The sequence below is a fragment of the Cibotium barometz genome, chromosome 12, assembly GCF_041138505.1.
Source record: "Cibotium barometz isolate CiBa-2024 chromosome 12, ASM4113850v1, whole genome shotgun sequence".
NCBI lineage: Eukaryota > Viridiplantae > Streptophyta > Polypodiopsida > Cyatheales > Cibotiaceae > Cibotium > Cibotium barometz.
Genome location: NC_141057.1, coordinates 17833538 through 17860152, shown reverse-complemented (window position 1 = coordinate 17860152; position 26615 = coordinate 17833538). Strand labels below are relative to the sequence as shown.

Below are 26615 nucleotides of genomic sequence, written 5' to 3'. Positions count from 1 at the left end.
CAGTGCTTTACTAGCACTACTAACATTAAGTCAATCAACACTACTACAACTACTTAATTCTAGTAGGCTTTACTAGCAATACTAGCATTAAGTCAATCATGTATGATTGACTTAATGCTAGTACTGCTAGCTTTACTAGCTTTACTAGCATTAAGTCAATCATGTATGATTCATTTATTTAGTTTGATATCATTGCAGGCTAAACTCTTGCAAAGGCTTGTTATCCGAACCTTAAAATTCAGCTCTGAGCTCTTGAGTCTCTGATGCTCTGTTTTGTCTAAAAAATAAAGCAAACATACACATATAGTATTCCACACATGCATATGTCCTTTCTTAAGGATTCATTAAATCAAAGGCACCTTCATAATTTTGGCCTCCATGGATAATTATGCAAATACAGCTATCAAATATGTATAGGTATAGACGCAATGTGCAGATGCACATCTTTCCAGCATACATACAAGAGTGCTACTGTACTTTGGGTATTAGTCCTATGCCTAGAAATCGTCAAAGCTACCTATGCCTAAACATGATCAAAGCTACCTACCACAATTTGAAATGTATTATGAGTAGTTGTGATTCTTGTGGTTCAAAGATCATGGCAGCATGAGTAGTTGTGATTCTTGTGGTTCAAAGATCATGGCAGCATGTCCACTTGACCACACTGATAACACAAAAAGAATTTCTATAGAACTATTTAAATTAGTAATGGAGACAGGAAGTGACAAAAATGACAATAAGAAAAAAATAAAGGACCTGACATTCAAGGAGATACATTGCAATAAGCTACTTCAGTTGTTAAAGACACCTTCAAAAATTCATTATGCACAACTTTGTCTATAGATGGTATGCTGAACAATTCAAAAAGTTCATTCTAAGGTTTCCTCAAGATGTGGTGGGGTTAGTAGTGGACTTCCTTGAAAATTATTCATTCAAGCACCAAAACATATCACAAGTACAACAATGTTTTTTAGGAACATTTTTGAAAGGAAAATATTGGGGATTTTCATGATGTTAAGCAACGATTTATTCCTACTCCGTAGCGTTTTTTCGTTCCTGAGCAGCACTTTTTGCAGCAAAAATTTGCTGCTTAATAGCAACGTGTATAGCAGCAAAAAAACGCTGCTATACTGTAAAAATATCCCGCTTCTTTTGCCTCCACATAGTTTTATATTTTAAATACAATAAACTTGTACTAATAGTTTTTTTACAGGTTTATACCTTATCTTTAACTTCTACCTCTCCTACCCTTTCCTCTTCAAGCTCAAGCAAGGTATGTTTAATCTTTCATTTATCTCCTATGCAAACAAGCTTTCCATGAAAGCCTTCTTTTATGAGTATTTCCTTTCTCTTTACTCTCTTTTAAGTTTTTCTTTTCTTCTATTTTCCTTCTTATTGAAGCTTAACCATTAGGACTGTTTTTCCTTCTTCTTTTTCCTTAATTAAGATCTCTCCATTAAAGCTTCATATAGCAAGAGATCTTGATTTTTCTTAATACTTTTTTTTCTTGACTTGGTTTAATTTTGTAGGTTTTCAACACATACAAGCCTCACAAGAGATCTCTCTCTTGTATGTTTCTTCTTTCATGATTTTACATGTTCTTAGGGTTTGTAAGTTTGAGGGCTTTTAAGATTAGGGTTTTTTATTAATATTTCGGTTTGATTTTGTAGGGTTCAACACATACAAGCTTCAGAAAGTAAGAGATCTCTTTCTTGTATGTTTCTTCTCTTATTCTTTAACATTATAGGGTTTGTAAGTTTAGGGTTTTAAGATTAGGGTTTATTATTTTATCCATTATCCATGCTCCATGCATGCTGATAGCTTCCAATGAATGCTGGTAGCTACCTAGGCATGCCGGCAGCTTCCAATGCATACCGGTAGCTACCTAAGCATGCTGATAGCTTCCTATGCATGCCTGCCGCCGGTAGCTACCTACGCATGCTAATAGCATTCTATGCATGCTGGTAGCAACCTAGGCATGCCATTAGCTTCCAATGCATGTCAATAGCTACCTAGGCATGTCGGTAGCTTCCAATGCATGCTAGTAGCTTCCTATGCATGCCTGTTGGTAGCCTACCCATGCTCGTAGCATTCTACGCATGTTGGTAGCTTCCAATGCATGCCGATAGCTACCTAGGCATGCCGATAGCTTCCAATGCATGCGAGTAGCTACCTAGACATGCCGATAGCTTAGCTTCCTAGGCATGCCGATAGCTTCCTAGTAGGCATGCCGGTAGCAACCTAGGCATGCCAGTAGTTTCCAATGCATCCGTCACTTCCAATGCATGCTTTCTATAAAACTATTTAAATTAGTGATGGAGACAGGAAGTGACAAAAATGACAATAAGAAGAAAACAAAGGACCTAACATTCAAGGAGATGTAATGCAATGAGCTACTTTAGTTGTTAAAGACACCTTCTTCAAAAATTCATTATGCACAACTTTGTCTATACATGGTATGCTAAACAATTCAAATAGTTCAATCTAAGGTTTCCTCAAGATGTGGTGGTGTTAATAGTGGACTTTCTTGAAAATTATTCATTCAAACACCACAACATATCACACGCACAACAACATTTTTTAGTAGCAATTTTGAAAGGAAAATATCCAGGATTTTCACGATGTTGAGCAATGATTTATCGCCACTCCACAGCATTTTTTCGTTGCTGAGCAATGTTTTTTGCAGTGAAAATTCGCTGCATATAGCAGCGTGTATAGCAAAAATGAAAAAAATTGATGTTATACTATAAAAATATCCCATTTCTTTTACCGCCACATAGTTTTATCTTTTAAATACAATCATCTTGTACTCATAGTTTTATTACAAGTTTATGCCTTATCTCACTTTTACCTCTCCTACCCTTTCCTCCTCAAGCTCAAGCAAGGTATGTCTACTCTTTTCATTTATCTCCTATGCAAACAAGCTTTCTATGAAAGCTTTCTTATGAGTATTTCCTTTCTCTTTCCTCTCTTTTAAGTTTTTATTTTCTTCTTTTTTCCTTCTTATCGAAGCTTAATCATTACGAGTATTTTTCCTTCTTCTTTTTCCCTAATTAATAGCTCTCCATTAAAGCTTTATATGGTAAGAGATCTTGATTTTTCTCATTTTTTCTTTCTTGACTTGGTTTAATTTTGTAGGTTTTCAACACATACAAGCCTCACAAGAGATCTCTTTCTTGTATGTTTCTTCTTTCATGCTTTTACATATTTTTAGGGTTTGTAAGATTTCAAGCTTTTAAGATTAGGGTTTTTTTTAAATACTTTTTTTTCCTTATTTTGGTTTGATTTTGTAGGATTTCAACACATAAAAGCTTCAAAAGGTAAGAGATCTCTTTCTTTTATGTTTCTTCTCTTATGCTTTTACATGTTATAGGGTTTATAAGTTTAGGGTTCTAAGATTAAGGTTTATTATTTTTTCCATTCTCCATGCTCCATGCATACCAGTAGCTTCCAATGCATACCGGTAGCTACCTAGGCATGCCGATAGCTTCCAATGCATGCCAGTAGCTACCTACGCATGCCAATAGCTTCCTATGCATGCCTACCAGTAGCAACCTATGCATGTTGGTAGCGTCCTATGCATGCTGGTAACAATCTAGGCATGCCCGTAGCGTCCAATACATGCCGGTAGCTACCTAGACATGGCACAATAGCTTAGCTTCCTAGGCATGCTGATAGCCTCCTAGGCATGCTAGTAGCTTCCAATGCATGCCGGTAGCTATCTATGCATGCCGGTAGCAACCTAGGCGTGCCGGTAGCAACCTATGCATGCTGATAGTAGTAGTAGTATTCGGTTCATCCTAGGTTTTTTTCTTCGCTTGCGGCCCCGTTCATCACGCATCTGCCTTGTTGGAGCCTGACTCTTCACTGTCGGTTACTCCCAATCCAGAGCGCCCTTCTTCCATTCGTGAAGAAATCCAATGGTCGAAATCTGTACAAACACCATCATAGACCGAAATCCAAACCAACTAATCTTGTTCGAGGATACTGCCTAGGGAAATGAAAAGGTCACTTCCGAATCGAAGATAATGAATGAAGGGGAGACCGAATAAGGTCATGTATCAAACCGACTTCTGGCATCACCAAGTAGGTCAGAACCGCGTTCGTGAGAGCTGACAACTTATCCGAATAAGCTGAACCTTTTGAAGCGAATGCGAAAGAAGCACCGATTAGGATCAGGGAGAGTAGCAAACTGATGACTAAGTAGAAAGAAATAGGGGCAAATTCCTACCTAGGTAAGTCGGTAGCTTCCTATGCATGCAAGTAGCAACCTATGCATGATGCTGGTAGCAACCTAGGCATGCCGGTAACTTCCTAGACATGCCAATAGCTTCCTAGGCATGCCGATAGATACCAATGCATGCCAATAGCAACCTAGGCATGCTCATAACTTCCAAGGTCTGCCTTTCAAATAAAGCTTCCAAACCCCATTGTAATGCTGATAACCCCGATAGATACCAATGCATGCCAATAGCAACCTTGGCATGCTTTTCAATGCATTTCGGTAGTAACCTACAGATGCGGATAGCTTTCAATGTATGCTGGTAGCTACCTAGGCATGCTAGTAGCAACTTAGGCATGCCGATAGCTACCTATGGATGCCGATAGCTTCCGATGCATACCAGTAACCTAGGCATGATGATACCTTCCTAGGCATGCCGATAGCTTACCATGCATGCCCTTACCAACCTAGGCATGCCAGTAGCTACCTATGCATGCTCGTAGCAACCTAGGCATGCTGGTAGCTTCCAATGCATACTGGTAGCACCATAGGCATACTGGTAGCTACCTATGTATGCAGATAGCTTTCAATGCATGCCACTGGCAACCTAGGCATACGGGTAGCTTACAATGCATGCCGCTAGCAACCTAGGCATGCCGATAGCTTCCTAGTCATGCAAATAGTTTCCTATGCATGCCGATAGCAACCTATGCATGCCAGTATCAACCAACGTATGACAGTAGCAACCTAGGAATGCCGGTAGCTTCCAATGCATGTCGGTAGCCTTATGCATTAGCCAAATGCATTAGCCTTATGGATTATCCATATGCATAAGGCTATATGCATAAGGCCATTTGCGTAAGAGTTTTAAATATTTATGTTTTTTCTTGGATAGATGGCGCAGAACTTGCGGCGCGATGTTACACATGAAGGAGGAGTCGATATCCCAACAATATTTGTAAGTATATTAGTCTCAAATTTTCCCTTATCTCTTAATTAAAGAAAGTTATCTTAAATAACAACTTTCTAAAATGATCATTTTTTTGTATGTCTGTAGCTTGGAGCAGTGGATTACCCCCAATGAATATAATTTTGCATTACAATGGGGTTTGGAAGCTCTATTTGAAAGGGTGCGAGACGAAGGATATATTTTTATTACTAGAGGACATGCTTGGCAAGCATGCAAATAAGTACATTCCTAAACCCTAGACGTCTTTGTTTTTGCAAAACTGATTTTCACTTGTGATAGTTTTAATGTGTTTTAGAATCATGTAACTAGAAACGGTGGTGATCATGTAACTAGAAACGGTCCGCAAATGTCCAAGCAAGAAGAAATGGAAATGTGAGAAGCCAAGGGAGTGGAGCTGCAAGGAACAATAATAATTGCAATGAATGATATGTAGACCCCCTCAATGTAGCCCCTAGCTCCACAGTTTTTCATTACGCTTTATTTTGTATATGAGCTTTTTGGAATCATATACTTATGTAATTCCGCCAAGTATTGAATTTTGACATTCCTAAAACCATGAATTGCAATTGTTTTTCTTTTGTATTTGTCAAGTTTTATTTACATTACACTTGTTCATGAAGAGGATGAGTAAGACATGAAGTTGTGTTAGTTTTATTGTGTCTACATTAGAAAAAAAGAGTTGGGGTAGACTAGGGAGTCCTGTGCAGGCTCCCCAGTCTGCCCTAGGTTTTTATTACTCTGTAGTAATTCCATTGCTTAGCTGAAAATTGCAATGAAATTATGCTGCTTAGCAGGCGAAAGTGAAATTACACTGTGGAGGAGCAAAAAAGCACTGCTGAGAAGCAAACCCGTTGCAGCAAAAATAGTAGCATGTTTAACGACGAAATGGGCCCGACATCTCCGTACTCGTCTAGTTATAAAAACGCTACTATTTGTGCTGCTAAACCCTCTTTTTGTTGTAGTAAAGGAGCAAAACGAGATTCAGTCCATGAACTGGTATGCTAGACAAGTCACAAATTTTGTCCATATGTATATTGTATGGGAATCGCGTTTAGTAAGAAATTTAACTTCATATCAAATGATAAAATACATGGCATAATTGTATTTGTATATGAAATCTACTTTTAAAGATTATTTTATGTCAAGAATGCTAGGGAAGCATTTTGACTATCTTGTCGAATGAGGTCGTGAGGACCTAAGTGAAAAGGTTGCAACAGCTGACGGGAGAGTCAATGAAGGACATCTTGCATGGCAAGGTCGGCCGAGGTCTTGACCAGCCTTGGTTTGATTAAAATGGTCAGGTTCCGGTATGGTGCATGAGGGACCAAGGAAGCAGCCTATGAGTGAAGTGCTAGGTGACCTGTGAAAGGAACCTAGATGGTGCTGACCATACGATACTCGGACTCTAGGTCGCCCAGGATACCCACGCATGTGTCGAGGAAAAAAATGAGTTGAAGTTGTTTTCTGAACACGTGCATGGATCTGGTTGATTGGCCTTGCTAGTGTGCAATGGAGGAGTTCATGGCTCTTTTACATGGATCTTGTTGTTTGATCTAGCTAATCTTCAATAGAGAGTCCATATAAATTTTATGTGATTATATTCCTAGGTACTATGGGCTAGGGACTATTGAAAAGGCTCTTGTGTGAGAAAGTGGTGAGCATTCTAGTTGCCAATGTTGCCATAGGTACGCCGAGGAATCAATGATTAAAAATTGGACTGAGAAATAAAATACTGAGGATCCTAATGGGAAACACAATGGTTTTGTTCTAACTCTTTTTTAAAGACAACGGAATCTGTGAAAAAGGCAATTTCATATTGGGTGCGTAAGTGGTTTGTCTATTTTGTAATTTGCTTGAGTGTTGTCTAGGGGGGCTGGGAACTCTTTTCCCTGGTACCCGAGACAAAACATAACCAAATTTTTATAATGAATCCTATCAATACAGTGGTTAGGCGGTTAACCCATGGGATTGGATGAGTGAAGCGCTAGGTGACCTGTGAAATGAACCTAGAGGGTGCTGACCATACGGTGCTCGGGCTCTAGGTCGCCCAGGATACCCACACGTGCGGCGAGGAAGAAAATGAGTTGGAGTTGTTTTCGGAACACGGGCATAGATTTGGTTGATTGGCCTTACTGGTCTTCAACGGAGGAGTTCATGGCTCTTTTACATGGATCTTATTGTTTGATCTAGCTGATCTTCAACAAAGAGTCCAGATAGATTTTATGTGATTATATTCCTAGGTACTATGGGCTAGTGACTATTGAAAAGGCTAGTGTGAGCAAGTGGTGAGTGTTCTAGTTGCCAATGATGCCATAGTTACGCCGAGGAAGAAATGATTGAAAATTGAATTGGAAAATGAAATACTGAGGATCGTGATGGAAAACACTATGGTTTCATTCCAACTTTGTTTTTAAGACAACTGAATCTGTGAAAAAGGCAATTTCATATTGGGTGCATAAGTGGTGTTTCTATTTTGTAATTTGCTTGAGTGCCGGCCAGGGGGCTAAGAACTCTTTTCCTTGGTACCAAGACAAAACATTACCAAATTTTTATAATGGATCTTATCAATACAGTGGTTGGGCGGTTGACCTAACCCATGGGATTGGATGGGGTTAGGCTGGACTAATGGATTCCTATAATAAGTTTCAATTCAAGTTACGATAGTTGAAGTAAATCACGGATAATCCTTGTTCTATGGAAAAGAATCAACAGTTGTGCCTCTTTGATGACGGGGAAAAAAGTGTTGGTTTTTATGATCCAAGTGCAAGCTCCTCCCTCAATCCGGCCATGTGACCTACAGGGTCGATTGGAATGCAAAAGGGTAATTAAGGCTCTTGACTATATTAGAATAACTTTTCTTGGAGGAATTGCCTATGCCTTTTGGATGACAACAAAAGTTTTTCTGGGTTTGGTTTTAGAAGAACCGAGGAATTAGTCTCTTATCGAGAAATTCGTGGGCGACACCCTGAGCAGGAAGCTCTGCCCTACGTAAGAAGTTACTACTTTCGCTGCTACTAGCACCCCAGAATTGAATGTGCAGAGGGGGCAGGGATCTTTCACTGGTATTAGAGGCGAATTGGCTAAAGTTCATAAACCAAGAAGCAAGAAATGTTAGAATTCAATGTGCAGAGGGGGCAGGGATCTTTCACTGGTATTAGAGATGAATTGGCTAAAGTTGATAAACCAAGAAGCAAGAAATGTCAAAAATCTATGAGTTACCAGTAAAATCTTGTAATTGTGTGTTGAAATTCATACGAATTGATATTCAGAATGGGGATTCATAAATTGGGAATAGGATTCTTAGATGGAAGTACCGCAATTGTGTGTGGAATCCCTGACTTGCTTGAGGCCTAGACATGATGGTATTTACCTTATAGCTCCAAGGATTGTGATTACCTGTATATACCGTGGGTATAACTGCAGCTCTTTACTAACGATAAATACGAGTGAATATAAGACCTTGAAGTTATAAGCAAAAATGCTATACTAGATGATGATTTCGAATGCTGGTTGATATGATTTTAGAATTCTGGTTGAGAATTTATGAATTGATTTGGATTGAGATTGAAGGATGATGTTTTCTGAATTTGGGATGATGATGAGCTGAATAAATAATGATGATGAATGGAGAAAATTCCAGTAATGATGTTGGTATGGCTGGGAAGACGATCAAGTCTCTACAGATCACAATGAGATTAGTCGATTGTGCTGCCAGATTGTTTGCACCTTGGCACAATGGACCCAATTATGGAATGACAAATTAAGAACCTGTATAATTGAAACTCCCGTGTGGAGAATGTTCAAATGATAATTGAAAATTATTGGTCTGATGGACTATTGTTGTGTTAAGGATATGAATAAACTATTTTCTAATGATGAGTTCTGTATGTTTCTTCTCGTAAAAGGGATCTTTATCCCAGGATTCTATGAGGGTTGACAAACTTTTAGGAACCCCAAAATCATTTGGATCTAAAGTTTAACTCCTTTGAGATTTGAAGTGATCTTTTCACTTGAGTGTTTTGGTTAAATTAGAAAAAAGAACTTTATAGGGAGTTTTTGTATTGATAGAATCATGGATCAAGGTTGTCATGGTAGAAATGTTAGCTCCGGCACGATGAGGAAGAGTTTGAACCAGATGTTTACAAAGCTCTTCATAGATCTTAGCCTGGACCTTTCAAAGATGAAGGAGAGCACTTCGCACAAACAATAGAGAAGTGGATCGAAGCTATGGAAGAGTAGTTTGATGTCACTAGGTTACAATGAAAAAAGTAAGGTGGCTCTTGCCAGGTTGAAGATCATAGAAACAACCAGGGTAGCATGAAGGAACCACTGTGAAACAAACTGTTTGGATCGGAACACCCAAACATAGAATGATCTCAAAGCTTACCTCAAGAAGAGATTCTGTCCTCCCGGCTCCCTAGAAACTAAGATGAATGAATTCCTAGAGCTAACCCAAGGAAGCTGAACCATGGAAGAATATCACCAGAGTTCGCTCTCCTCCTCAAATACTCGGCACCACTCGGGATGAACAACAGCATGGCAAGGTTCATTCGGGGAAGGAACGAACACTTGTATACGCTACTAAAGAATGCCAAGCCAGTTTCCATGGCTGAAGTAGTGCGGATAGCGAAGGATTTCGCCAAGGCCTTTGTTGTCAAGGTCTCGCCGAAGTGACACCATCATCTTTCAAAAGATTCCTAGCTCCGAAAGGGGATTCCAACTTTCCACCTCCTAAGAGACAACAAGGTCAAACTCAGGATACGAAAAATTCTAGAATGAAAGAAAGGTCTTTTTCTCGCAATGCAATCCCCTGGAATTCAACTTCAGAAGTTCCACCCTTGAACAAAGAAGTTAAATGCTTTAACTGCCAAGGATACGGTCATCGTAGTATGGATTGCCAAACTCCTTTTGGATCAAGGTTTTTGGGACAAGGTAATCAGGGACCAAGATTCCAAATTCCAAATCCTTCCTTCCAGAGTAATCAAGGTCCTTTCCATCAAAATCAAAGAAACCCCAAAGATAGACCCCCTAACCAACCCTCAAATTCAATTCAAAGTAATGCAAGACCTCAATCTAAGAACTGAAAAAAATCAAAGAGAGAAGTTCCCAAACCAGCCGTCCACTTCTAAGGCAGTAACGCTGGAAGGAATAGAAGAAGAAAGAGATGAAAGAGATTATCCTTCAGTTGCGAGATGCGGACACCTCGCATTTTTTAAGTGGGGTAGGATGTAAGATTCTTCCATCCATCTTTGGAGATGTAAAGGTGTAAGAACCTCCCCTTCAGTTTCTGTAATCATCCCCTATTTCTGAATACAAGAATATTGTTTTCCCTTGTTTTTGGCCTAGAGAGAGGTAATACGAAATTGAGATATTTTTGGATACAAAGTTTTTCCTAATATCTCAAATGAATTTCTCCGAAACAGAATTTCAAAAAGAATTTTCTAATGTGCATTAGATATTAATTTAATATGAGTATAAGAGACCTTAGCCTAAGGGTCCACATTTTCAAAAAAAATTTATTAAGATCCAAATAAGGTTCCAAAGGACCAATAGGATTAATCCAAGTGTTGGGATGATAAAAATACAAAGAATAAAAGAAAATTCTCCAAAAATAAGTAAATGTTCACATAAGATGAAGAGTTGACCAAGTACTGGGTTTATTAGTTAAAAATTAAGGTCAATTAGTAAAAAATTTAAATTTTGACACCTCAATAAGGAAGGAAAGAACTCATGAAGGAGGTACCTTTTTTTCATCATCATTACCTTGCATTTTTAATTCAAAAAAATGAGATATTTTTATTTCTCCTCTTCTCTTGCAAACTTGATCAAAAAGGGTGCGAAACTAGTCCAAAACTTGTCCAAATTTGGTCAAACTGAAGCTAGAAGCCTCTACAACCCAGTTGGACTTGGTTAGTGACCTCCCTCACCTATAAATAGACCCTCATTCCTTTGTATTTTCATATTTGAGTAATTACATGCTAGTATTATCTTTATTTTAGTGTAATTCTATTATCCCTCTATTTTGCCTCTACTTTTGGAAGCTTTGGAGCTTCACAATTCCCCATCCTCTCTTGGATATTACTGTCCCCAACTTGGTGGCCAAAGCTTGCTTTGTGGGCTTCACTTCTTTCTTTAAAGAATCAAGCCAAAATCAAAGATAAACCTTAATCCAATAGTTTTTTCTATCTTTCTCAAATGGTTATCTCCTTCCCAACCCCTCTAATGCTTGGAAAGCTTTCAATTAGATGGTTTTGTCTTGAAATCAAGATTTCTAATGATTCATAATGTTTAAATGGTTTAATACTAATCTTTATGCTTAATTATAGTATTCTTATTAGTCATCTTTATAGTTACATCCTTGTTAAAAGGATGGGTCTTAATGATAAACTCATTATTTTAAACAAAACTCTAGGCTTGATAAGCAAGAGAAAAAAAATAAGTATTTTTGTGATTTTAATCTAATAAAAAAGAATGATTAATTTCTTTAAACTTGTTTATGATTAAAAAAAATTATATTAATTCATTTTAATTTAAAAGAGAGTTTTGTTAACATTTTTAAAAATGAGAAATAGATATTTAAGAATAATCAAGAGATTTAATCGCAATTATGCTTATAAATATGTTATGTATGCATAAATAATTTTTAGTTTAAAAGATGAGTTCTTATCATATTTCAATTATGAATATTCATTTAAATTTAGAAAATTGAACATTCTCACAAGTTACATCGAAGCTATAGCAAACTTTTCTAGAAGAAAAGATAAATTTTATTTTTATGCATAAATTTAATAAAGCAAAAAGAAGAATTCCCATCATATTCTAGGCATAAACTTTTTTATGCTCAAAGAATGATTTTTGTTATATTTTTGAAAAATACTTTTATAGTTTTTATACATAATTGTTTGAATAGAGAAAAGAGAAATTTTTGGTATATTTATTTTTGCATGCATAAAAATTAAGATGCAAAAAGAGAAATTCCATGATATTCTAGGTACAAACATTTTGAATATTAAAACATAAATTTTTGGCATATTTCAAAATATGGGTATTTTTAAGTGAAATTTTAAGAAAATATGGAGAAGCTATGGAAAAAATTATATCAATAGAGAATGAATTTATGCATAATAAATTTTATGCTAAAAGTAAAGTCTTGAGCATTATTCAATTGTGAGAAAAACAAAGAAGGTTATGCACAAATTTTCTAGAATTATTCAATTTATGAAAATTATGAAAATGATTCATTTAGATGAATGGATATGAATGGACGATATGATGTGAATGGATGTGATATAATTAGATATGATGTGAATGGATGTGATATGATGTGAATGGATGCGGTATGATGTGAATAGATGCGAATGAATGTGAATGGTTGCGATATGATGCGGTATGATGTGAATAGATGTGAGTGGATATGATGTGAATGGATATGGAATGATGTGAATGGATGCAATATGATGTGAATGGATGTGGAATGATGTGAATGGACGTAGGATGATGTGAATGGATGTAATTGGATATGGAATGATGTGAATGGATGTAGGATGATGTGAATAGATATGAATGGATGTGGAATAATGCGATCTGAATTGATATAGAAGAATGTGAAATAATCATAAATGACGTGGAATAATGAGAGTTTGTTGGAAATTGTATTTGTATATGAAATTTATTTTTAAAGATTGTTTTATGTCAAGAATGCTGGGAAAGCATTTTGACTATCTTGTCGGATGAGGTCGTGACTGAGGACCTAAGTGAAAAGTTTGCAACAACTGACGGAGAGTCTATGAACGCCGAGGTCTTGACCAACCTCGATTCAATTAAAATGGTGAGCTTCTCACGGTGGATGAAGGACCAAGGAAGCGACCTATGAGTAAAGCGCTAGGTGACCTGCAAAGGAGCCTAAAGGATGCTGACCATATGGTGCTCGGGCTTTGGGTCACCCATGATACCCATGCGTGTGTCGAGGAAGAAAATGAGTTGGAGTTTTTTTTTAACACGGGCAGGGATCCGGTTGATTGACACTGTTGGTTTTCAACAGAGGAGTTCATGGCTCTTTTACATTGATCTTGTTGTTTGATCTAGCTGATCTTCAATAGAGAGTCCATATAGATTTTATGTGATTATATTCCTAGGTACTATGGGCTAGGGACTATTGAAAAGGCCCCTGTGTGAGCAGATGGTGAGCGTTCTAGTTGCCAATGATGCCATAGGTACGTCGAGGAAGAAATGATTCAAAATTGGACTGAAAAATGAAATACTAAGGATCGTGATGGGAAACACTGTGGTTTCATTCCAACTCTGTTTTAAAGACAGGTGAATCTGTGAAAAAGGCAATTTCATATTGGGTACGTAAGTGGTGTGTCTATTTTGTAATTTGCTTGAGTGCCGGCTAGGGGGCATGAAACTCTTTTCCCTGGTACCCGAGACAAAACATAACCAAATTTTTATAATGGATCCTATCAATACACTGGTTGACCCATTTAGAGATGAAGTTAGCCAACTAGAAGCTAGATGAGAACGATGTCCAAATGCAAGAGCAACAACAAGTGGATATAAGGTCCACCATGGTAAGAATTTAGGTGAGAGCATGAAGAATGATGTCAAGATGCAAGAGCAACAAGTGGATATAAGGCCCACCATGGTGAGAATGCAGGTGAGAGCATGCAAAACATTTGTATTTATTTAATGACATATTAACAACCTGTAAAAAAAATCAAACTCACAAACATGGGCAAGAGAAGTTTGGAAATCAATATGCAAACATGTTATATCTATGTGTTAAAACCTTTGTAGCTCACAACCTATCCTACGTGTTGAATTGGTCTTTTCTTCAACATATGCTCAATAGTTTTTATACCTATAGGCCAATGGTGATTCCTCTTACAACTAGGTCGCCGTCTCTAGTAGAGATCCAAATTTAAGTTCTCTACTATACAAGGGGTTCTGGTTTGTCCTAAACCTCCCACATGCTCTATATGCTATCATAGTCTAGTCAAATCATTAAAGAGCCTAGGGTTAAAAAAAGGATCATATCATCTGGTCAAAGTAAAGATGGTTTAGTGAATCTTTATTTAATAGAAGGTAGATTCTATAGGAAAATTTGGTGAATGTTTGAAGATTTTAAAGATATATGCTCACTTTTAGTACAAAATTGGCATATTCCCCTTAAAATTCAACTAAAAAATGCTACCTTAGGCTAATATATCACAAGGGTCACCATGTGTTTGGATCTAAAATAACCTAAGGCTTTTGTAAGTTATTGAAAATTAGCCTTTGGGCTAAATGTTGCCCTTATGTTTTTCCTTGATAGGGCCAGAGCAATCTTAGCTAGTAGCATGACTCTAAAGACAACACAATGTTGATATTAGTACTTAGATGGGAGAATCCATTCTCCTTTTATCTTTATGCTAGATTCAAATGTATTCATATGTCTACTTGAATGTACAAGTAATTAGTGCATATGTAGAATGCACAAGATGAAACAAGATCAATATCTCAGTTAGTTTTACCATCCAAATTTCTAACTACTTACCCTCACAGTCCACCTCTTATTATTTTGTGGTTCCTATCACAATGGTCAATGCACAAAATCTTCCATGTGTTACCTTACAAAAAATCCCACAATACTTTATGTTAGCTTATACCTTAGTCATAGTATTATATGTTAGTTTATACCTTAGTCATAGTATTCTATATTCATTCTTGTTCTAGATACTAACAGTCATACCAAATAAGAGAATGATGCTTTGGCGATATAGTCATAGACATACATTCATATATCAATTCTAGACAATATTTGGTGATCATTATCTTTATGATATGTTGTATGTTAATGTTATTTATTTATTTATATCCCAACATAGGAAGTAACTTTAGCATTTTGCACATCAGCAAATGTAAGGCTTGCAGATACGTTAATCATTTTGTGGTCATCCACCAAAAACTGAAAGTGGCTTCATCAAGAAACCAAAGTTTTGTGCACCCATGAATGCAAGGTTACCTTGGATACATCAATTCTATACATCAAATAGAGGAATAATGCATAAGTAGTAGAAATGATTTTTTTTAAATTATGAAAGAGTTACTCGATCAAGAGATTCTTAAAAAACGATAAGAAATATTATTTGAGAGACATGTATTTTCTCTTTTTAGGGATATTAATAATACTTCACAATCTAGAAGGAGAAAGAGACAAACTTGTTAATGTTGGAAAAAACCATATATCATAAATGTTTTAAATGGAAGATGTATTGTTTACGAGTGGTTACTAGGGGCTACTAGGAGCTTGCTCTCTAAAACTTTAAGTCTTACCTTATTTTTCATCATTACTTTGATATAGAATGTTTTATGAGCCCTTTCAAACTTAACTTTACAAACGTAAACCTAAATTCAAAATTCTTTTAACGTTCTACATTGGATGATATTACTTTTTTTTTCTTAATACCATTATCAAAAGATTTATTGTGGAAAACATGTTCTACACTGGATGATATTACTTATTTTTTCTTAATACCATTATCAATAGATCTATTGTGGAAAACATATGCATCATTAGAGGTAATCAAGGTAATCAAACATATAAATCATTAAGGTAATCAAACATCAAGTTATATGAGCTAGGTTAAGAAAGATCATAAGGAGAACATCAAGTTGGATAGATAATATGGTTCTTAATTCAGTTCTTCAATTTTCTAAAGAGTGGATATCCATGTGGATAATTGGGTGAGTCAATCAATACCATGATTTATTCATCCACATCAAAACCTAGTCTAAAAAAGGCTTTACAAAATCATGTTGAATATTTTCACTCTAGATTTCAAGCAAGGTTACGAGCTCTCATACAAATATGAAGATGAAATCTCTTTATTAAACCAAGCTCATTGATGCTACACATCACATAGTTTGTATTTATCAAGCTTACAATCAAAGTGCGCTCTTTAAAACATATAGAAATGATAACAACAAAAAAGGCTAGGCAAATAGCATATTCATATTTTCTTTTAGACATTTTGCAAAGCTAAACCATGACTTTTTGTATTAGGATCCATGGCTAGCCACACATCTTAGTGTGTAGCCTTTTTGTGCTCCTGGGTGTTCACATGCCATGGAAAGATATCTGCATAGAAGGATTGAGCCCCAAATGCTTACCTCTCACACAACATCGTGAGGATGAGGATGAAGAGAGAGAGAGAGAGAGAGTAGAGAGGACCTAAAGTACCTAACATCCTAATGAATGGAAGGAACAAGAAATGAGCAAGAAAACTATATAAATCCCTTTAGATAACCTTCTCTCCAACACCATGAACAATACCAATGATAATATTAAGGGCTCTCAGATATAGAATGTTCTCACCATACCACATGCAACAAACCCAAGAGAAGAAGAGAGCACTCTCCCCATCCTCCTCAATAAATATGCAGACCCTCAAGAACACAAACATCCCTCTTTTAACTTAACCTCACACCTTCTCACTAGCTACATGGCAAGAAGAAGGACCAAGAGATCTTCCGCCCTTGCAACACACACTCTCTCTCACACAAGAACTAAGAAGAGGGAAAGAGGAACAAGAGGAGCATTTGCACAAGAGAAAGCTTACACTATCACTGAAGGAATAGACACTTCAACTCTAAGGTAGAAGGAATGATCTCTCCCTTACCCATACCTTCATTATATAGCAAATACAATGCCACATGTCACACATGGGTGAGATTTAATAGATTACAACCAAAGAGGTGTGGGTAAACCCAATAACCCTCATGCCTAAGGTATAAACCATATAAGATGTGCATCTACTAATGAATAATACAATGTGAACAAATCATGTGCACATGCACCTATAGTGGACAATGTCAATGTCAGCCTAGGTGTTAACCCAAGGGGTTAACATTCCCCCACCTCTGATGCACACATGGTCCCATTCGATGTCGAAAAGAATTTCTAAGGTGGAAGTATAAGGAGAGAAGTAAAAAAAGAAAATAAAATGACGAAGCGTAATAGGCCAAAGAATATTCAAACGATATCTCGATCAAGCCCATGTCGAAGAAGGAGGTATAAGAAGCTCCCCCACCTCTAATTGGAAGCACACATGAATGAAGAGAGGCGAGGGGCTCCCCCACCTCTAATGTGTAGTCCATCCACTAGGATCCCAAATGAAGATAGGGAACTCAATGAGTGCCCATGAGTGTATGTCTATATCCCAAACATATGATGCTAGCATGGGTGCCCTAGCAAATTGCAATGTAAAAGGGATGGTCGATGGAGCAAATGTTGATGGCTCTAGGATATGGTCCAAGGATCATCCAAAGTGAATCTTGGATCCCAGATGAAAGTGGCTAGAGATGGTGTTCTAGGAAAGGCCATAAATGTATAAGTACCTTGAATCATAAGACCTACGGATGATACATGTGGACCTAATGACTCCAAATAAGACATAGAATCATACTGTGTACCATGAGGTCCCTCCTCCATGAATCTATAATGAAGTGGGGAGAAGTCCTCCTAATAAAAAGAGTAAGTCAAAGACTAGGAAATAGTCGGTGTTAAGGCTATCTTCCATAGTGTCCATAGACACTGGCTCCAAATGATTTGAAGTGGCTATTGAGGAGGATGAGAATAAATGTAGCTCAACCCCAATGATGTAAGATATTCTAGATACTAGATGGGTTTGCTAGACAAAAAACACACTTGAGGTCACAACATATGCATCATGGTGTAACACCGCCGTATGAAGCTCTCGATAGAAAAACTCTATGTGACCTTTCAATAGTAATAAGACATAAAAGGGAAGGCAATGATGAGACATATACAATAAAGAACCTCTCTACACTATATCATGATTCATGATTTGCAGACCACGTGTCCCCGAAGATCACATAAGCAATATCCTCCCATGTAGCCCTCAAGAATGGAACTGAATCCCAAATATCCTCATAATATCAAAGGAATTACATGAAACTGGTGATGCAAGTGTGGGCATGGGAGTTGGGTATCTGATAAATCAGTGAAATTAATGAATTCATGCTAGATTACAAAAAGGAATGGAGAAAGATGGGAGGATGTGTGATGAATGTGCATGTGCCACCTTTGTGCCAATGTGCACACAAATGGGGGTGTACATAGTGCAAGAGTGTGTGGTCCACTTATATCTTTGTGGCATGCTATATTCAAAGATGAGAGATTGAATCTCCACAGAGAAATGTGAGACTGCCATGTGCACAAAACAAGTGGTTCCCAAAAGTGCCAACTGGAGAACAAAAACATGCTACCCCTCCTAAAACACTTACAACTCATAAAGTTGATGGGGGGGTGATAGATCTTTTTTTTAAAGGTGCAAGAAAATAATTAGTAAAAAGAGTGTTATTAAGTTAGCGGGAGATAGGGGATGATGAGAGGGTTAGTTGTGAATTAAGTGTTGTGTGTGTGTAAGTGGATGAGTGTATTTGTGTGTGTGTGTGTGTTTAGTGTGTGTGTGTGTAAGGGGATGAGTGTATTTGTGTGTGTGTGTGTAAGGGGATGAGTGTATTTGTGTTTAGTGTGAGTTATAAGTATGGTAGGGGGTTAGGTGGGAAAGGAGGAAGACTATAAAAAATTTAAATTGTGTATGGGAAATGTGTGAAGGGGAGGAAATAAGGGGGTTAGGTGGATAATAAAGTGAGTGAAAGGTAGGCAAGGAGGAGGATATGTGGATGGAGTGTGAGAAATTGTGTATAGTTAAGATTTTGTTAAAAAATATATTGTTTTTAATTTCTTTTTTTAATAATAATAAAATGAAATCCGGCTTCCATCTCTTTCTTGTTGGTGGATGCTCTAAACCCTGAATTCAACATGTTTTTTCCCTGAATGACTTTCTACATGACTTGGCTTTCTCTTTTACATAAGGACTATCTAACTTTCTACATGACTTGGATTTCTCTTTTACACTTTGAATTCTAGTCAACCTACCTTTTCCTTTGGTTGCATGAGCATCATTTGCAAAAAATATTCTCATTTATTGCTCAAATAGTATACACTATAAGATGTAGAGACCCACTATTTGGTCAACATTTTTCAAGAGGGTTAGAGTCGGCTTGGTTTTCCAATATTGTTTCTATGGATCTTGTAGAACCTTTACAACTATGTCTATTTTAGATAAATGAGGAGTCATGCCTATGGAAGATCCTTTCATGGGTAAAGACACAGGGGACTTTAGAGCCATGTATAGAGTGCTGATACTCCTAGAAACAACAATGCCTACAACTAGGAAGGTGGGAAAAAATGGTCAATTTTTGAATGAATCCCTAGCATATGAAGTAGAAACAAAAATGCCTACAACTAGGAAGGTGGGAAAAAATGGTTAATTTTTGAATGAATCCCTAGCACATGAAGGTAAGGTATGTGATCATCATGATAGGACAAGGATGATCGAGAACTAGCTAGCGATTGGTTTGTCTTCCTCCATACGTCTTTTATACTCACCCTCTTCAAATGAAAAGCCCTCTTGATCGGATGCCTAATTCGTGGCTCTTGCCCGATGGTACGTGACCCTTGTCCGACCATGATAATTGGCTAATTGTTGGAAGAGAAAATCGGCTCCACCCACTTGAGTGGGCCTTGGGTGTGTTTAAAAAAAAAAAAAGCCCTTTTGATCTTCGTTCCTTGAGGGTTAGATTCTTTCCCATTACAATACACATAAATACGTACATGTACGTGAGTGTGTGTAAATGTACATATATAAATACATGTATATATAATATAGCTACACATACTGTATGTGTATATGCAGGATGTCCATGTGTGCATTTACACAGGTGGAAGAGGTCAGACACATCAATAAAAACTTGAGCATATACATGTGTACGCGTGGGATGTTCACATGCACGTGCATGCTCAAGTGGGAAAACAGACTAGGTTGAAAACTTCAGCAGCTATGTCTATTTTAGATAAATGAGGAGTCATGCCTATGGAAGATCTTTTCATGGGTAAAGACACAGGGGACTTTAGAGCCATGTATAGAGTGCTGATACTCCTAGAAACATCAATGCCTACAACTAGGAAGGTGGGAAAAAATGGTCAATTTTTGAATGAATCCCTAGCACATGAAGGTAAGGTATGTGATCATCATGATAGGACAAGGATGATCGAGAACTAGCTAGCGATTGGTTTGTCTTCCTCCATACACCCTCTTCAAATGAAAAGCCCTCTTGATCTTCGTTCCTTGAGGGTTAGATTCTTTACCATTACAATACACATAAATACATACATGTACGTGAGTGTGTTTAAATGTACATATATAAATACATGTATATATAATATAACTACACATACTGTATGTGTATACGCAGGATGTCCATGTGTGCATTTATGCATGCGGTGGAAGAGGTCAGACACATCAATAAAAACTTGAGCATATACATGTGTACGCGTGGGATGTGTACATGCACGTGCGTGCTCAAGTGGGAAAACAGACGACTTCAGCAAATAGCCTCCGATACATTTAGCAGCGCAGTGAGACGCCTTCAAGAAGAACTAATGAGAAGCTTTAATTCGCAGCAATTGTACCTGGAGCTTGCGTATTCGAAGAGTTTGCCGGTGGTGGAGAAGATGATGAGGCCGATTTCGGCATCGCAAAGAACAGAGAGCTCGTATGCTTTTTTGAGCAGCCCATTCCTACGCTTGCAGAAGGTGACCTGGCGGCTGGTGGTGTTCTGGATTCGTCTGATCTGGATCTTGCCGCGAGGGACACCAGCGGGAGGGGCGAGCAAATCAAACTTATGGAACGACTGCTGCAGCAGGTCCAGGCAACCATCGTGGTCGTGGTGCGTGTACTCCGTCTCCGCGTGATGCCGCTCTGCTTGAGCAACTGTTGCGTGGGCATCTTCAGCTGGAGCTTGAACCATTCTTCTTAGCTGTAACGTGCTCAGGGAGAAATGGAGATACAGGTTATACTTACTACAGCAGCAAGGCCTTTCCACAACGCCAAGCTTCTGATTTATTTACATGAGAAGAAACCTAACAAGCCAGGGCCGATCAGGCTTAAAAGCGCAAGCCAGATCTCCACAGGAAAAACAAATCAACTTTGGAGACAAGAACGCACTTGGACATTGCATCCACTATCCCGTTTTCCATTATTTATAAATGTAATTTTTTTCTGTATAATCGTCCTACATCGTCTGGGAACAGTCCTTTTTTTTGCTTCACTTTCCCGTTCTACCCACCCACAGTACGACCATTGTCTCTCGTACGCCCTTTTAAAAAAAAATAAAAAAAATTAACATACTTATTATCAAGATCCATAATGCACCCTAGGATTTTTAAAATCAAGAAAGAGTGAACTCAGTTTTTGAACAAGAAGGTATTACTTCTAAAGAGGATGCAAATGAAATATGAATCGGATATTAATGTATTTAAAGTTTATGTTTGCACTCTTTTTGCAGTCTACGTCTTGAGAAGTATCTCTTTCTCACTAGGAAAATAAAGGCATGATTCGTGAAATTCACTATGAATTAAAATTAACCTATACTTTCAAATACGTAAAGCTCTGTTTCACACTAATTCCTTGATCAAAATGAATTATGATTAATCATAGGTTCAAATATAAAAACAAGATAGCATCTCATTAATTCAAGTCTACAAGAGAATAGCGGTTAGGCTTCTTGCCTTACATTGCGATAGCCATCCCCTTCTCCCGCATGCTAATGTCAAATTCTCTCTTTAAAAATAACCTCACAATACAAAAAAAAAAAGACAGTAGTGAACAATAAAAATTATTTACCTTCAAGAAGCGTTACCCTTACTCATTCAAGAAGATAAATAACGTTGCGCAAGCCTAAGCTATCTTACTAACACTAAACTCACGTCTTTGTGCAAAGACTCTTTCAATCTCCGTAAAGGATGTATCACACTCTCACTTACACTCACATCTCGGCAGAGCCTTGTTTAACCTCTATAGACGATAAATTATATTTACAATCTCCATAGAGATTCAATCTTGCCTCTGCAATCACACTCGCACCCACACTCACTATGTGTTATAACCCAATTTAAGTTAATAAAAGCACTCTCTACCCTATACGAGAGTTAGCAATAAGTCTCGTAAGCAGGGATTTCATTAACGTCTTCACAATTTCGTGATCACGTTAACAAAACCTGTTGTTAACATATTAAAACTTGTGATCACATTGTATATTCACATGACCTGAGCAATGACCTACCAGAACCCACTAGTCCCATAATACCTCCGAGCTTTTTGTTTTCCCGGCGGGCCCGCCGGGGTTTTTAATATCCCGACGGGCCCGCCGGGAAAATAAAAGAACCCCGACGGGATTCTGTTCTGTTTATAAACACTGCATGACACCCATCGCTCGTAGAACTTTTGGGGAGATAGTCCTTATTTTGGGGGCGTGATATCTCTCCTCAAAGTACTTGTAGAGCTCTCAAGTTGCTAGAAGTGTCCTCTTGGGAAGAACGTCCTTATCTTAGGGGCTGTTGTCTTTCCTTATAGGCACTCCTAAGGCTATTGAGCCACTCGTCCTTAGTTCTTTGAATTGGGGACAGGGTGTGGTTCGTAGCTAATACTTGCGGAGATTTAGGGACAAAGTTGGAGTCATTCAGCTTTGCATTTGAGCTACGTAGGTAATCTACCTCATTCTGCTTTATGAATGGTTTGATGGAGCCAAGAGTCCTGCTTAGGGGCTTGTATTGGTTCTTGATACTTGATATAGTTTAGAGTAGACAAGGGTCTATTGTCCTATACTAGAGTATTGGGCAAGCGAAGATCTTTGATTTTCTTTGTGAATGTTAGAGAAGGTCTATTGTCCTATACTAGAGTATTGGGCAAGCATAGATCTTTGATTGTGTAAAGTATCCTTAATTGGGTACAAAAGGCATCCTTCATTGGGGGTGCAATGTGCATGATAGTTTCGAAGTAGTTTTCTAGTCAGACCTTGCAAGATAGTTTCGAAGTAGTTTTGTGTTATGTGATGATCTTTTATGTTTGTCAAGATAGTTTCGAAGTAGTTTGTCTGCTAATGTATGTTTTGTAATACGTGAGTGACTTTGTTGTTTTTTCATTTGTGTATTCATTGTTATATGCTTGGTTGAATAGGTTATTTGTTGAGATGGAGGACAATGTTGGATCCAGTGATACCTCCAATAGAGTCCAAATTCCAAATAGTAGGAAAAAAAAGGCACCTGGGATAGAGTGGCAATATGCAATTAACGTTGGTGATCGATTCATAGATTGGGAGTGTAAGCTATGCCATGCAGTAAAATCAGGTGGGGCGCCTCGACTAAGAGAACACTTTTTAGGCGGACCGAAGAAAAAGTCATGTACCCACCCCTCTGCACCTGCAGTGGCCAAACACATAAGAGAAGAAATTCAAAAGAAAGATTCAAGAAAACATTACACTCCTACCGTTAATGTATCAAGGTAGCAAGAACACTGTTGTTCTAATCATCAAACTCCCGCTACATCGCCTGCTTGTACTCCGAACGTCAATGTGCAACCAGACAGCAATCTACAGTGCATCTTCCTGCAAGCGAAACTTTGATGTAGGAAATATACCCATGCATCAAACTTCATTGCAAGAAAGCCTACGTCAAGGTCAGCTCGATGATGCACAACTCGCCCTTGCTGAAGCGATTTACTTTTCTGGGAGTGCTATGATGATGGTGGACAGTGAGCATTGGAAGAGAGCATGGAAGAAAATTGGTGAGTTTGGACCTGGGTTTTCACCGCCTACGTACCATGCTATGTGAAATGATCTATTAGAGAAATGTTATACACAAGTAAAAGAACGTGTACAAAGAATAATTCTTAGCAATATAGAGCTTTCTGGATGTAGTATAGTAAGTGATGGATGGTCTAATGTACAAAGAAAACCATTAATTAATATAATGGTTATTTCACCTAGAGGTGAGACTTTCATCCGTGCCGTGGATTCTGCTGGTTCAATCAAAAATGGGGCTTACATTGCTCAAGTCATTGGCTCTGTGATAGAGGAAGTGGGTGCCAAAAATGTAGTCCAAATCGTCATGGACAATGCAAAGAATTGCAAGAATGCATCCAAAATCCTAAAGCGATAGTATCCACATGTTTTTTCGGTAGGCTGTAATACTCATAGTTTGAATCTTGTATTAAAAGATTGGTATACAAGTGATGATACCAAATGGTTTGCCTCAATCGTCGACATTGCTCGCCAGATTGTGAGATTCATGCTCAAGAGACAAAGAGTGTTAGATATTTTTCGACCGGAGACTAGGTTTTGCACTCACTTTTACACTTTTGAGTCTCTTCTTCGAAATAAAGATGCAGTTTGCGAAACATTTACATGCTTGGCATTTCATGACTGGGAGAGCACGCAACTTGAAAAAGTGAAAGAGAAAATCAAAGTCTTGAAGGCAGCGCTTACGAGAAGAAGTTGGTGGAACAGTGTGATGGATGCATACCATGTAATGATGCCTGTTATGTATGCCGTACGAAGTCTTGATCAAAGAGTGCCTAATCTAGGGAAAGCATGGATGCAATGGTGGATTGTCCAGCGGAGTTTGGAGTGTCCTAAGAAATTAGAGCATTCAGTGGTGGAAAAGCAATGGCGTGTACCATTCTCCAGTAGTAGACAAAGAAAAGTACTATTGAAGTACTTTCATGCTAAATGGATTGGAGCGCATTCACCACTACATAGTATTGCTTACATGTTGGATCCTGAATATTGGAATATGGATTTGATGTCCAACGTTGAGGTGGTGCAAGATTTTTATAAAGTGGTAAATACTTTTTATAATAATGTTGATGATCGTGTAAAGTGCATAAAGGAGATAACCTCATTTCGATTGAAAAAGGGTTTATTTTCCAACTCCCTTGTTCAACAAATGGCTAAAGAGCAACCTGCATGGAAGTGGTGGATGATGAATGATGGTGAGCATTATGCTTTATTGCGCAACCTTGCGATGAAGGTTCTAAGTCAGTTCTCTTCAAACTTAGGCTCAGAAAGAAAGAAACTGGAGCATGTACAAATATATTCACAGTACTATTCGCAATCGACTTCTTGTAGATCGAGCAGATAAACTTGTTTACATGTATTGCAATGAAAAGATCTTGCGAGACATTGAAAGCGAAGATTATGAAGAAGATATGCCCAGATGGATGTACGATTGTGATGATGTAGTAGACGGGAACTTTGATGTTGGACGCACGTCGTGCACTACCCTTGAGATAGAAGACAATTTGGACATTGACTTAGATGAGCTTAATTTAGCAGACGAGAGGGTAAACGGTGAAAGAATTGTGGAGCAAGATACTGACATAGAGGAAGAAGTCATTTCATTAATTTCATAAAAAGTACTTGTACAAATGATTGTATTTGGAGAAATTATCAATACAAAAGTAGGATTTATATCTTTCTTAGCTTTCATCTTGAAATACATTGCGAATTGCACTAGGAGTTGCATCTAAAGATCCTGGTGGTTTATATTTGCTAGCCATGCCGAACAGTGTATAAATACCTTGATTTATTGGGACACTGCACAATGCACATGTGGAAATATTTTGCATTTGCCTCACTAAACATATTAAGTGGTAGTAGTGTCCACAGGGTAGTATATACTGGCCGCTCCACCCATCGAATACTTTGTAACATACAGGACATTGGGGGGTGGAGGAACTAGTAGCCTCAGCAGAGACTCCCACAAGATCAGGATGTATCAAAAAATGAGAGATGTGGTTCCCTTGGCGCACAGGAGCAATACATGAAGAGATGGTCTATACATCTTGGCTGATCTTTGTGAGCTGCTCTTGAATCCCTCTATTGGCCGGGGGAGGAGTTGACGCTTGAGATAATCGCATAGCTTCTTTCTCCTTCTCTGCTAGCTGTGCCCCTAAGCTTTCTTTGACCTTGTTTAACTCCAATCCAGCGCCCTCCACCATGAGAGCAAGTTCCTCCCTTGTGAATGTCACTGTCTCTTCACGTATGTCGTGGGTGTTGACAGTGGCCTCTCTGGAGGTGAAGTCCACGAGTTTCTAGGATAAATTGTGCATATAGCATCTTAGCAAAATAGAGTGAAGCGTCGACGTTATGGAGAGGACGACCCTACACCTCCAAGAAAATGCGCTCGGCATTAATTTTGATATCATTATGAGTGCAACACGAAACCTTCCATCTTCCCTTCTTGATCTCGCCATCTGGACATGGCCATATTTCCTTTATCATCTCTGTGGTTACGCGTTTATTTATGTCTTTCCATTGGGCATAAGTAGGATTTGTCCATTTTGACAACTTGCATGCTGTTCTCGTAGCTTCGTGGGCTGTCAGTCCATGTGCAAGGGCCTTCATTCGCTCATATGCCTTCTTGGCTAACTCTTTGTTGCTCATTTGCTTGCGCTTCTGCCATATCTGCATGAACGTAAATGACTTTAGGAATTTAATGAACTGTAAAGATCAACG

At 38.1% G+C, this 26615-nt stretch overlaps 1 protein-coding gene across 3 annotated transcripts in view; it reads right to left on the bottom strand.

Moving 5' to 3' along the window:
- Window positions 1-21259, bottom strand: part of LOC147633145 (agamous-like MADS-box protein AGL11) — a 339941-nt gene extending 318682 nt beyond the window's left edge. For all 3 annotated transcript variants that reach the window (XR_015267047.1, XM_086805809.1, XM_086805810.1), the window contains exon 1: window positions 20734-21259. Coding sequence is in view for 2 of the 3 variants with exons in the window: in XM_086805809.1 (XP_086661935.1) it covers window positions 20734-21071 (338 nt within the window). In the remaining variant the exon portion in view is untranslated. The remainder of the gene's footprint in view (window positions 1-20733) is intronic.
- Between the last annotated feature and the right edge of the window lie 5356 nt (window positions 21260-26615).